Source organism: Suillus subalutaceus (assembly GCF_016647625.1).
Source record: "Suillus subalutaceus strain FC151 chromosome Unknown DFJ58scaffold_58, whole genome shotgun sequence".
In the NCBI taxonomy this organism is placed as follows: Eukaryota; Fungi; Basidiomycota; class Agaricomycetes; order Boletales; family Suillaceae; genus Suillus; species Suillus subalutaceus.
The window spans coordinates 193,316-204,984 of NW_024540307.1; the positions used below are offsets into that span (position 1 = coordinate 193,316).

General features: G+C 46.1%; 4 protein-coding genes across 4 annotated transcripts; all 4 read left to right on the plus strand.

Moving 5' to 3' along the window:
* Positions 1-255: 255 nt before the first annotated feature.
* On the plus strand, positions 256-411 carry DFJ58DRAFT_661031 (uncharacterized protein; the record flags this gene model as incomplete). The annotated part of the gene is made up of 1 exon (XM_041382187.1): positions 256-411. A coding segment is annotated over one exon (156 nt), but the record flags the coding sequence as incomplete, so codon positions are not given.
* A 1,072-nt stretch (positions 412-1,483) lies between these two features.
* On the plus strand, positions 1,484-2,802 carry DFJ58DRAFT_728382 (uncharacterized protein; the record flags this gene model as incomplete). Its single annotated transcript, XM_041385586.1, has 3 exons — positions 1,484-1,599; positions 1,660-1,792; positions 1,843-2,802. 3 exons carry the CDS (start codon positions 1,484-1,486, stop codon positions 2,800-2,802), a joined length of 1,209 nt encoding a protein of 402 aa, XP_041243566.1.
* An 852-nt stretch (positions 2,803-3,654) lies between these two features.
* On the plus strand, positions 3,655-5,066 carry DFJ58DRAFT_790422 (uncharacterized protein). Its single transcript, XM_041390266.1, has 4 exons — positions 3,655-3,934; positions 3,982-4,108; positions 4,248-4,438; positions 4,487-5,066. The coding sequence occupies exons 1-4, from the start codon at positions 3,741-3,743 to the stop codon at positions 4,833-4,835; spliced, it is 861 nt and encodes a 286-aa protein (XP_041243567.1). The 5' UTR covers positions 3,655-3,740; the 3' UTR covers positions 4,836-5,066.
* A 1,038-nt stretch (positions 5,067-6,104) lies between these two features.
* DFJ58DRAFT_661033 (uncharacterized protein) lies at positions 6,105-7,442 on the plus strand (the record flags this gene model as incomplete). Its single annotated transcript, XM_041382188.1, has 2 exons — positions 6,105-6,626; positions 6,675-7,442. 2 exons carry the CDS (start codon positions 6,105-6,107, stop codon positions 7,440-7,442), a joined length of 1,290 nt encoding a protein of 429 aa, XP_041243568.1.
* Between the last annotated feature and the right edge of the window lie 4,227 nt (positions 7,443-11,669).

Below are 11,669 nucleotides of genomic sequence, written 5' to 3' on the forward strand. Positions count from 1 at the left end.
AGATCATCGATCAATCTCGATCCACTATGGGACTAGTACATATCCATGCTAAATATCAAGGACAATGATCCATCGTTACACTGGGATCAGTGAGCGGTCAATGTGATACGTTCGGAAGACGTATCGGGAGACTGGTGAATTCGTGAGGACACCGGTTTGTGCAGGTCAACCCCGCATCCTCGGACCTCGACAGCCTTGATGTAAACGTGAGCTATTGCCTACTCTCAGTATCACTTATATGTGATTTCTCAGTTCCTTGAGGCGTGTATCGAGCGACAACCAGATATTCTCCTCACTGAAATGCAAGATCAACTGCGGGAGATTTGTGGTGTCGAGGTTTCAATTCCAACAATTTCAAGAACGATACGTAGCTTTAGCCCGAGAGCCCAATCGAGTCCTAAGTATAACTGATCGAAGATAGAAAATCACCGCCGTGTATTTGCGTTGGCCTAGCGTTCTGCAAATGGCTGTAAAAACTTGTTAAAAATCATTCATTCAATGGTACCGTTTGGCTAGTGAAGACAGCTTTGCGCATGAGCGCTTGAGCATTAATGCTTTCAAATTCGTCGCCCACTGACTCGGGAGTATCTTGTGGACTCGTTTGTGCCTCGGATATACAACCTCCGTCTGATACAGAAGCAACGATTGTCCTTCTATTAGGGCCTGCCCACGGGAGACTAGGTAGGGCCCCCGGAAAATTTGCCGTGACTCGGATATCTATCGGATATGTTGTTTGTAGGATGGCCTGCGAAGTGGCAGCCATGCATATGGTGTCGCCTGCGGCCTCAGGGCTAGTTATCCATGGTTACTAGGTATTCAGGACCCACATGGTTGATAAGGACGTAGTAGTTGTGAACTATCGTCAGGCCTTTATTATTATAAGCTCAAACTCGACAAAAATACAAATGCATCATAGCTTGTCGGAGTTTGGCCTTGAATATTGAATATCCACGTTCCCGTCGTGTACCATATTGGTTCTGACATCAAATTCCGGGCCACTTTTATCCCTCGAATTGTCTTCGTAAAGGTCCGCGCTCCGCGGCTTCTAGAACTGAGGTGGCAAAGGGACTTGCCATCTAGAATCACCGCCGGATACAGTGCCTACTACAGGACATGTACGGCCTTTGACTCATACGAAATGCGCTGTAGGCCAGAAAATTGGCATAAGCCTTGTAAGCAGTTCTTCAAGGTAGTTGCTCCTTTATTTTCGTACAACCTCGTAGATCTAACGAATACGACCAGCGCCTGTGAATGGCTTCTTAGCCTAGTAAAGACGGCACTTCGGAACAATTAAGATGCTTCCGCATCAAGGGCTACAGCCTTGTTGGTGCGTGTATAACACGTTTTTGTGAGGGATGGACCCTCAAATGTCAACATAACTTATTTGTTGGCTTGCAAGGCCGATAAGAAGGTCGCCTTGCGCGAAGGTGCACTTCCTTGCATCTTATCCAACACATTTTTCTCACCATCTACCTCATCTGACATGCGTCTCCCGTCGTCCAGCGACTACAATGAATACTTTGTGTATCCCGAGGATTCAGAATCCTTTAGACGGGAGACCGAGCTCCCATCGAAGCTCGATTTCATGGATGGTTTAAGGTGAGTATTGTAATCCTATCTTGTGGTCAACTGAATGGTCGATTGACTGACTGAGGACAGAACCTTGGAATTCGAGTCATCCACAACATCAACGGTGCTGTGGTCCTCTGATGACCTCGATCCTCACCTCGAGGATATGGACGATGCAGCATACATTGAGAATCTGGCTATCGACCAAATGCAGGCATCTGACGTGCGTGAACTGAAGATCCCACAAGTCCATGCTGACATATGTGTCTTAAGACTACTCGATATCGGTATCTAGGGTCATCTGCAACTGGAGACTTCTTAGGTTTGCCGCAGCTGAGCCCCGACGAATCACCGTTCAGTGTCGCGTCGAGTAGGTCTCCCTTGACCCCGCAAGGCGGCGCCCTTCTCCCTGACCTCTTCTGCGGTCCACTGGGGGACTTCGGGCCTCTCGATGTGGCAGCGGATTGCAGCCCGTTTTTTGAGCAAGAAGGATTTATGGAAGACTCAGCTTATCCTGAACAACTTCAAGAAGACCTTGCCTGCCGGACAGTCTTGGATATGCCCCCTCCAGTATCATCCTTAAAGAATGTCTCTCAGCCGATGCTTCTGCTTCCAGTTGACGATGCCAGACTGGTGCATGACTCGTCGTCTATCTTGCGAGACTCTGATCCCGCGGAGCGATCTCGTTTCCTAAGATTCACAGAGGACTTGACGGAGAACGTTACATCACAAGTGCAAATCTGCATTTCTCCAAGCCCATCTCCCTGTCCGCTCCGCGCTAATGTACGACATCCGAGTCAGCTTTCATCGCCTTTCAACCCAAGTCATGTTGGTATTAAACCGGCTGATGTTTGTCGAGGAGTCAAGCGGCGGCGGACCGATGATGACGATGACGATTACCAACCCAGTCGCATCCATAAACGTGCAGCATCGTCCCATACGCTGTTGTATCCAGCAGCATCCAAGAAGGCTCGAAAAGTCGGTCATCGTTCCTTTAAAAGAGTGACAAGGCCCGAAGGAGCTAAGGAAGAGCGATTTGACTGCTTGATGAAAATTCATGGCTGCAAGAAATCTTTCACGCGTAGAAACGACATGGAGAGGCACCTGGGGAGTTGCAGGTTTAGCCCAGACTTGCCCTCTATGACAGTGAAATGTCCTCACTGCCAGAAATCCCTGTCTCGTAAAGATGCTCTGTTGCGCCACATTAAGCAGAGCCATCTGGATGACCAGTAGCAGGACATCATAATGTACATAGACGTTGGTTCACCATCCAACCGGACACTAATCGGCACTTGAGCTTGCTTCAATTTGGACCAGTTCTTGTTCTTGTTCTTGCACGTCACAACTACATGTAGCTATAGCAGTATCAATCCTTAACTTGCATCGTCATTACACATTCAATGAGTTTGTACGGATCTAAGACACGATAATATTAATTTACTCGGAATGAAAAGAAATTATATAGATATTTAGGTTAGGCAGATACTTATGCATCAGGCAAGCGACAAGACCTCTGACTATATTAGGGACGTCTTCGGTAGGGCTGCACTTGGGCTGCACAGCGCTTATTTTCTGACGGCGTGGGGCTTTGACCGCGATATCAAACACGTTTTTACTATGTGGGTGCATTGCCGTGACACCCACTCGTGGATATTGCAGCGCTGCTGGCAGCTGGCACTGGCGGTGGTCGAGACAAACGTCACAGCGGGTGTTTTACCCTCGCATGCAGTCGAGCATAACTCTATCAGCTGTCAATGTAAGTGTCGCATCCCCACGCCCTTCCGCTGGTACGACGAAGGAACCTAGACTGTTGTGACGTTTGCCAGCGCAGGTGTGGCATGTGCATATGATAGTATTAGGCTCACGGGTTACATCTTGGGAGAGTACAAACGACGTGTTCGTGCTTTAAATGCTGGCACTTCATCTTTTCATATTCGTCGATCACTATAGGTTACTCTTACCTTACATAGTTTGCGATCGTTACTTTTGATTACTGAGTCTTGGGACACAGCTTACTTAGGTGTCTGAGCGTACTTAGGTGGCCAAATATATTCTCTCTCCTGTAGATTAATGGGTATTGCCGAACTCAAACTCAAATTCCCTACGTTCGTCCTTACCAAGACAACATTCACTGCTTGCTCAGATCTAGCTTGTCAATATTCAAGTACTCAATGATCACAAATTCTGAGGATATTCCTGCACAACATCCGCAAGCAGACAAGGACGACTCATCTTTGAACGCTCATCTCTGGTTTCCAGAACCCGAAGCTCAAGAGCGAGTTATTGCCATACCTCAGGCATCCGGTTCATCTTCGCTATTGAGGGATCGCTTGTATATTGGAAACCTGCATCCCACTGTCGATGAGTGAGTGATTTAGTTGTGGTTTCCTCACATCCTCTAATTGTGGACAGATACGCCCTTCTACAGGTTTTCACCAAGTTCGGCAAAGTATCGAAACTCGACTTTCTCTTTCACAAGACGGGTCCAAACAAAGGGAAGCCACGCGGATATGCCTTCCTACAGTATTTGCATGAAGATGTAAGTCATGATGCTGTAAAGCGCCGTCGCTTGTTTTTGACTCGTTTTTCTCGCGATTGCCTTGACATGTCATGGCACATGTGGCGGCCATTGTCCTCTCAAGTCATTGACAGCTTGACTGACAAATGACCTGCACCAGGATGCCCAAACGGCATTGGACAACATTAATGGAAAACTACTGCGGGGTCGTAAGCTGACGGTTACTTTTGCTCATCAAGCTCCGCTCGAACAGCCCGGTGGAAGTCGACAGGTGGGCAGGGCGAGAAGAGTTGATACGCGACCGACTACCCTGAGTATGATGAAAAGCGGAATTCATACTCGGTCAGAAGGGTGAATTTTATCTTCAAAAGGGTACCTATTATCTTACTTTTGAATTAGTACAGATGGCAAGATTGCGATGATGGAGGCAAAGTTACGCCAGATGGAATCAAGTACCACCAGTTCATTTGGTTCATTACCACCAAAACCACCACCATCGGTTGGTTCGACTTCAAGACAGTGCCTTAGCTCGGGGAATTCTCTGTCTTCCAGAAATCATGCAGGCCCAACCGTTCGGCGTCCTACCGCCCCCGCGGAACCTACTGCCCATCTAGGGCTTTCTGCGGACGCTGATACTACACCTTCAGCATCACTGCCGACACTTAATACTCTACCGGAGGTCGTCAAGTCATCCATGTCCTGTAAACGAATACCTGGTGTGAAGATTGTCAAAGAACGTAGTAAATGAAGGTAATGCTTTGCATCATACCTCCATTATATTGACAACGATTTTCGCCAGACCTGTACAGTCGACACTCACCGCTCAGGTCGTTCCGATGATATCAAGTCTTTCTCCCCAGATTCGTCATACATCTTAGCGCACTTCCGAGTTGTCTTAATATAATCCCATATGAAATCTACTATCATCATGGTCCGAGAGTTATCAAGTTCTCATGAGCAATGACAGTTTACACTCCGACCACACTCCGATTACCTCCACTTTTCAACATGAGAAAGTGTCAAAGTGGATGACTTTCCGTAGGCTCGAAAAATTCTGATTAGAATATCATATCATAAATTTGACCGTATTAGGCAGGTGTGCCGCGATGCCGCTGTTCATTTCGACACAATTTGCAAACATGTGTCACCTACCCCCCTCTTATAAACCTTAATCTATTGGGGGGGGGTACCCCCCCCCCCCAATAGATTTTGCAGACTAAAATAAACGACATCCTTCCATTTTCGGCCACTAACGCCAGCGATATCCGCTGACATAATCCGCCTTGCTCGACATGCATGCCATGCAACACAACACCTTGCGCACTGATACCAAGCTACGTTTTCAACCTTTCGCCAAGTATGCTAATGTCTCTTTCTCCCGGCTCTATTTAGATGATACCCAGTGACCAGTACGACATACTCGATCATCCATGCGCGGTAATGAAGCTCCTACCTGACCAGTCTGCCTCCGGTGCCTCCAATCTTCCCCAATCCATCCTAGCATCTGTCTCCAACCAATCCTCACCCTCTGTCAATGAAAATTTCATTCAATATGCACTTGCCATGCTTACAGTCCATCCATTTCGCCTATGCGCGCTCGCGTTGCACTGTTACCAGTGCAGGGCCCATGAGTTATTTTTTTACAATGAATATCCCCACCCCTCGTGCCCGACGGCTCAATAAAGACTTGTATCATATAAAGTTCGTGTATCAGTAGCCACAAGGTCAGTACCTAAACATTCAGTCCCTCCAATGTCTGATATTCGCCTTTCCCAATCTATGACTGTCCCTGCTAGCCAAACAATTCCCGAGTTGCGCTATGATGATGCAGGCAATGCATATGCGCGCGATCTCTTAGGTGTTTGGCGACCCCATCCTGGGATTGCGCAGGCTGTGACTCGAGTGCAGCGGTCTGAAGACAGATACATGTCCCAGGCTTATGGCGTAAGTTTCAATCATTCTTTGACCTTCACAACACGTACTTATCACCTTGTAGGGACATGCAGCAGCGCCATCCATGTATGGACTCACAACTCCTGCGAACTTCTCCCAACCTTGCTCGTTGCCACCACCCTCACCATCTGGGTCCCACCTCCTGCCACCTAGCGCACACCGCGAGCCTGCTCTTATCCCGCTCCCTGACTCACTGGATATGGAGCTTCGTGACCCCTTGGTCATCGCTGGGTCTCGTGGATATGCACCTGCCATCAAAATTGGCGGGGCACGTCGCAAGACTAGAACTAATAAAAGCAGGGGAAAGGATAAGGAGAACACTAACCTGGACATTGCTGACTGCCCTCAAAAGCATGCACGTGCTATTGAGGATGATGAAGATGATTCAAGGGCGAAACGTGGTCGGCCCAACGGCTCTAACAATTACAGCACGGCTGATGTCAAAGTCCTTCTTGACCTTGTCAAAGACAAACTTCCTCTGGGCCAGAAAGGGTGGCAACTGATACACTCGAAGTTCACGCAGCGGGCAGGCCGTAATGGCCGCCCTCACCGTAAAGCCACATTGCTCGAAACTAAATTCAAGCAGGTAAGTCATGCTCTATTCTACGACATCCATCTCACACTTTGACCTCAGTTTGTGAAGACCACGAAGCCCACCGGTGATGGAGTTTGTCCCCCCGACGTCACTCGTGCCCATGAGCTCGATGCGCGCATCAATGAGCGTGCTGGTACCCGTGACCTAAACAACTCGGACTACGATGCCCACGACGACGAGTTGAATTGTAATGAACAAAACGTCAAGGTGCGAAGTATGTCACCTCTTGAACACACTGCAGTCACTTGCGCCACTCAGACAGATACACCTATGCCACGTCGCCGAGGTGCAGCAGCTTCCGAGTTGCTTTCTCGCATCAGTGGGGCCTTTGACCCTGCTGTTCAGCAAGCTTGGGATGAGGATCGCGCCACTAGGTCTCTTGCAAACACACAGTTGCTTTCCCAGGGGCAGCAGCTGCGTGATGCAAATGCAGTCACGGAGAAATTGTGGACCCAACTGTTTGACTTGCAATCAAGACTATTTGATGCTGAACGCGAGCGTGACCTTACCCAGCTTCATCTGGAGATGATACAGATGCACCAGCCTCCTCCCAAAAAAGCCGCTCACAAGACTCATCACCAGTGCAGACCCGAACCCAAACAGGCGGATTACACATATTACCCTGATGGTGGCCAAAGCGTCATCTGGCACAGTGATCCAGACACCCCGGCATCTGACGCTTCGGACCACCCTCCATCTTCTCCTCAATACACCCATCCTACTCCCCCTCCTTTCAATTCCACTCCTTCTCCTCGCCTTGCCTTCCGTCACTGGGCATCCAGACCCCGTTCACGTTGTCCTGCATGATTTGGGAATCATGCATGGACATGACTACTAGGTATCCCCCTAAAAGACAAAGTCTGTTAGCTTAGTCCTCAGACTAGTCAACCCATACCTTGGTATCAAACCTTGGTCCAATAGTTTCAGTTTTCCCTCAGTGATTCATGAATCCACCATGTTTTGAAGAAAAGTCATATGTGAGATGGGAATCACATAATGACCTAGTTGATATGAGAAGCAAAATGAAGGTTAAGGTATTGCCTTTCCTTTGGCTTATTCACTTTGGCTAGAGAAACCCATAGAGAAAAGTTCAAAGCCTAACAAAAACCTATCTAAAAAGCCCGCGTATTGTGTACTATTATTTGTTCTATTATTTCTGAGTTGTTTTCTCTAGTGTTTCTTTACTTTACTTTTCTATTAGGATGCTCTGACTAATCAGATGCTTCATAAAATTGTACCTACAGGGTATGATGTCATAATGATGTCATAGGACTTCACCTACACTCCTGCAGGTATTTTGGTTGAAAGATATGATATCATAGTGATGTCATAATGATGTCATGTTCCATGGAATTTGCTAGAACATTCCAATGACTCATAATGACTCATAGTGACTCATAGTGACTCAGAATGATGTCATTATCCCACCATGAATATTCTGGAATGTTCTTTTGCACCTGCTAGAACATTCTGCTCCAGTTTTTGGAATATTCTTCCCACATTCTGAAGTCATTACATCACCTTTTTACTTACATAATATTCCCACACAAAATGTATATAAGGAGAGCCCATTCTCCCCCAAAAAATAGATCTCCCACTTGTTGCATTCAAGAACTCCCACTTGAGCAAATTGAACTCTCACCTAAGAAGCTTCAGTCTGAACAAATTGCTGCTTACAAAGCCCATTTCCTTTGTAAGAACTGTCCAGGCAAGTGCAGGGAAAGTGTTTCCCTTGAGATTACGTAAGTTTCTCGCAATAGAAACCCAGTTTTGTGAGACCAGTGTTCTCACCACGTAGTGTTTACTGACCAACACGAGCTTTGGTCACCGTTGTTATTTGTGAGACCAGCGTTCTCACCAGGTATTTGTATACTGACCAACACGAGCTTTGGTCATTGTTGTTATTTGTCATTGTTTTCTATTTGTCATTTGTTGTTATTTGTGAGACCAGCGTTCTCACCAGGTATTTGTATATTGACCAACACGAGCTTTGGTCCACGTAGTCACATTTGAGACCAGCTTCTCAACAGTTAACCGTATATTCAGGAAACCAGTTCAAGTGTCTAGACGGTATATCCTAGACAATCCCATAGTTTCAATCAGAGATAATAAAGCTCCGGCTAAGTTAATCTGACTGATTGGTTTAGCGAGCCTCCCAAGAACTCACACGTTATCTACCACGAAAGAAGAAAAGTCGTAGACCGTGTTAATCGAGGACTGGCAAGAAGTCTTATCCAGTGTAATTGTGGTGTCATTACATTCTTACACGTTTTCATATAAGACCCTCGGTTATTAAGACATCACTGGAGCCCACCGCGAGGGAGGCTTCTTCTTGATTTCTTATTGAAACTACTCGTATTCAGAGTACTATCCAAACGTAACCATTCAGAATCCAACACACCAGGTAACCAAATTGTCCACGACAATTTCCCCAGCATCTATCTTAACCACACAGTTAACTATGTCACCATCAACACTGCCTATGATGACACACTCTATTCTTACTATGCCTATCCCCGGGAGTAAGGCAGCTCCCAAGAAGTTTAAAGGAGACTTTACAGAAGTCAAAAAGTTTGTCAAGCATTATGAAAAGTTATGTGACTATAACCAAGTCACCACTGACAAGGACAGATGTGAAACCATTACCCAGTATACTTCACGTCATGTCACCGAGTTCATTGAAGGACTGGACTCATATGAGAAAGCCGATTGGAATGCTCTCAAGGCAGACATTCTGAAGTATTATGACGCTGATTTGGACACAAAGCGTTATAAAAGAAAGGATTTACTCTCCTATGTTAAGGCTATGAGGGGACAACGTATTCCCACTCTAGCGGCATGGAAGAAGTATGTACGAGGATTTATTAGGATTGCAGGTTGGCTTCAAACTGCAAAGAAGATTTCAGCAGATGAGTATGCAGGTTATTTTTGGAAAGGAATTTATAAGAATTTGCGTGCTAAGATTGAAAGTAGACTTATGGCTAAGGAACCTGACAAGGATTTATCCAAGGCATTTGGCGTGGATAAAGTTATCTCAGCTGCAGAGAAGCTACTTCACAGGGACCGTTTCGATTCAGATCTGCTTATCTCCGAGGAAGAGACTGATCTCTCATCTTCGGACTCTGAGGACTCTGACTCTACTGAATCATCCTTGACTTCCAGCGAGGAGTCATCTGATTCAGATGATGAGGCAGAGATTAAACCTCGCAAATCTACTAAGAAAGGTTCGAAGAAGCGACATGTTGCTAAAGAAACTCCTAGACATAAGGACAGACATTCTGGCACAACAACTCCTATGGAAACCTCCAAGAAAGCCAAGGCTAACAAGGAAGCTATAAGTACGGAACCACGTGATGAGATTGAGGATCTGATCAAGCAGCTCAATATCATGTCACTTGAGGATCCTCAGTATGCTCTTTTGTATTATCGTGTTACTAAGTTAGACCCAAGAGTCATGCAGATTATTTCTCCACCCCCTCCCAGAGCTGGTGCAGGAATGTCTCCTGACTTACAAGGTTCTAAATTGAATGCTACTCCCAGTAATGGTGGTGGAAGAGGATATGGTCAAAGGAGACCTCAACCCCAACCTGGTTCCAGATTTTACCAACCACAAGGAACACCATTTCAGAATAGGATTTGTTTTGGATGTGGAGAGATAGGACATACTCTCCCCATTTGCCCTCACCTTGCCAAGCTAGAAGCTGAAGGAAGGATCAAGAGGAATGAAAAGAGACAAATTCAACACCCTAATGGGAATGCAGTCAGACGTATGCCGGAGGAAACAGTCATTGAAGCACTTAATAGGGAAGCAGCTCCCATGTCACACTTTGTTGCTATTAGACCCGATGAGGTCAATCGGGAGTCTTTGACTAGCAATGTGATAAGGAGCAGGAGGACTAGAGTTGATGATATCTCTAGTGACGAGGAAGAAGATGAAGAAAGTGATAGCGACAATGATGCATTTATGATCCCTGCATATGGCGATGAAAGTGACGAAGAAGACTATTATGTATATCCAGCAGAAAGAACCATAAAGACCGCTGCCAAAGCTAGACGAGAACGCTTTGACGGAGTCTTTCCCCCTACCAAGAAAAATGTACGTGATCAGGAGACTGGATCAAAGGGAAAGGAAAATGTGATAGGGAATAAACCTATGACTGCCCCGCGATCAAAGCCAGCTCCTGCATCAAAGAAGGAACCCATTATCAAAGAAAGACCCGGACCACTAACAAGGAGTGAAAGGGCTAATATTGATAAGCAGAAAGCTCATATTAATCCAGATTATGATGAAAATAATGATGACATAATCATGGAAGATGTGCCACTTCCTAAGCCAAGTTTGGCTAAGGAAGACAAAAAGAAAGCAGACCCTGGTGAAAAGGAACACACGAGTCCTAATCAAAAGATTACACATCGTCGTATCTCCGATTTAGCAGTGCGTGCTAAACCTGAAAAAGTTTTGGAGTCAGTCCTTAGGACTCCAATCTCTTTAGAAGTTGGTGAAATTCTTGGATCATCCCGTGAGTTGTCAGGAATTTTAGCCAATGCTATAAAGCCAAAGCCAGTTGTTATAGAAAAAGCCCAAGCTCACTCGATTTGGAGCAAGACCCGTGGCTTATTGATCAGGATGACAATGTATTGTGATGGAGAACCCATCAATGCTATAATTGATACTGGAAGTCAGCTCAATATAGTGAGCCGACAAGTTTGGAAAGCTCAGATTAACCGCCCCATTGACGTAGGAAGAAGCATCTCTATGAACGATGCTAATGGAGGCGAAGGAAAATTACAAGGCTTAGTTGAGAATGTTCCACTTACTTGTGGAGCAGTCCAAACCAAAGCAAATCTTTATGTAGGTGACCATGTACCCTTCAATTTGCTATTAGGAAGACCGTGGCAACGCGGGAACTATGTTAGCATTGATGAAAGACAAGATGGAACATGGCTCGTATTTAAAGACCCGCATAATCTTCACATTACACATGAATTGCTATGTACCCCTGATGGTATTAATCCCGAGTGGGTATTTGAACC

Excerpts from the sequence above, each read along its gene's own strand:
- DFJ58DRAFT_790422 (XM_041390266.1), top strand. The coding sequence starts at position 3,741 with ATGATCACAAATTCTGAGGATATTCCTGCACAACATCCGCAAGCAGAC. Across the intron at positions 4,109-4,247 it reads TACAGTATTTGCATGAAGAT|GATGCCCAAACGGCATTGGA; the intron begins GTAAGTCATGAT and ends GACCTGCACCAG. Across the intron at positions 4,439-4,486 it reads ATTCATACTCGGTCAGAAGG|TACAGATGGCAAGATTGCGA; the intron begins GTGAATTTTATC and ends CTTTTGAATTAG.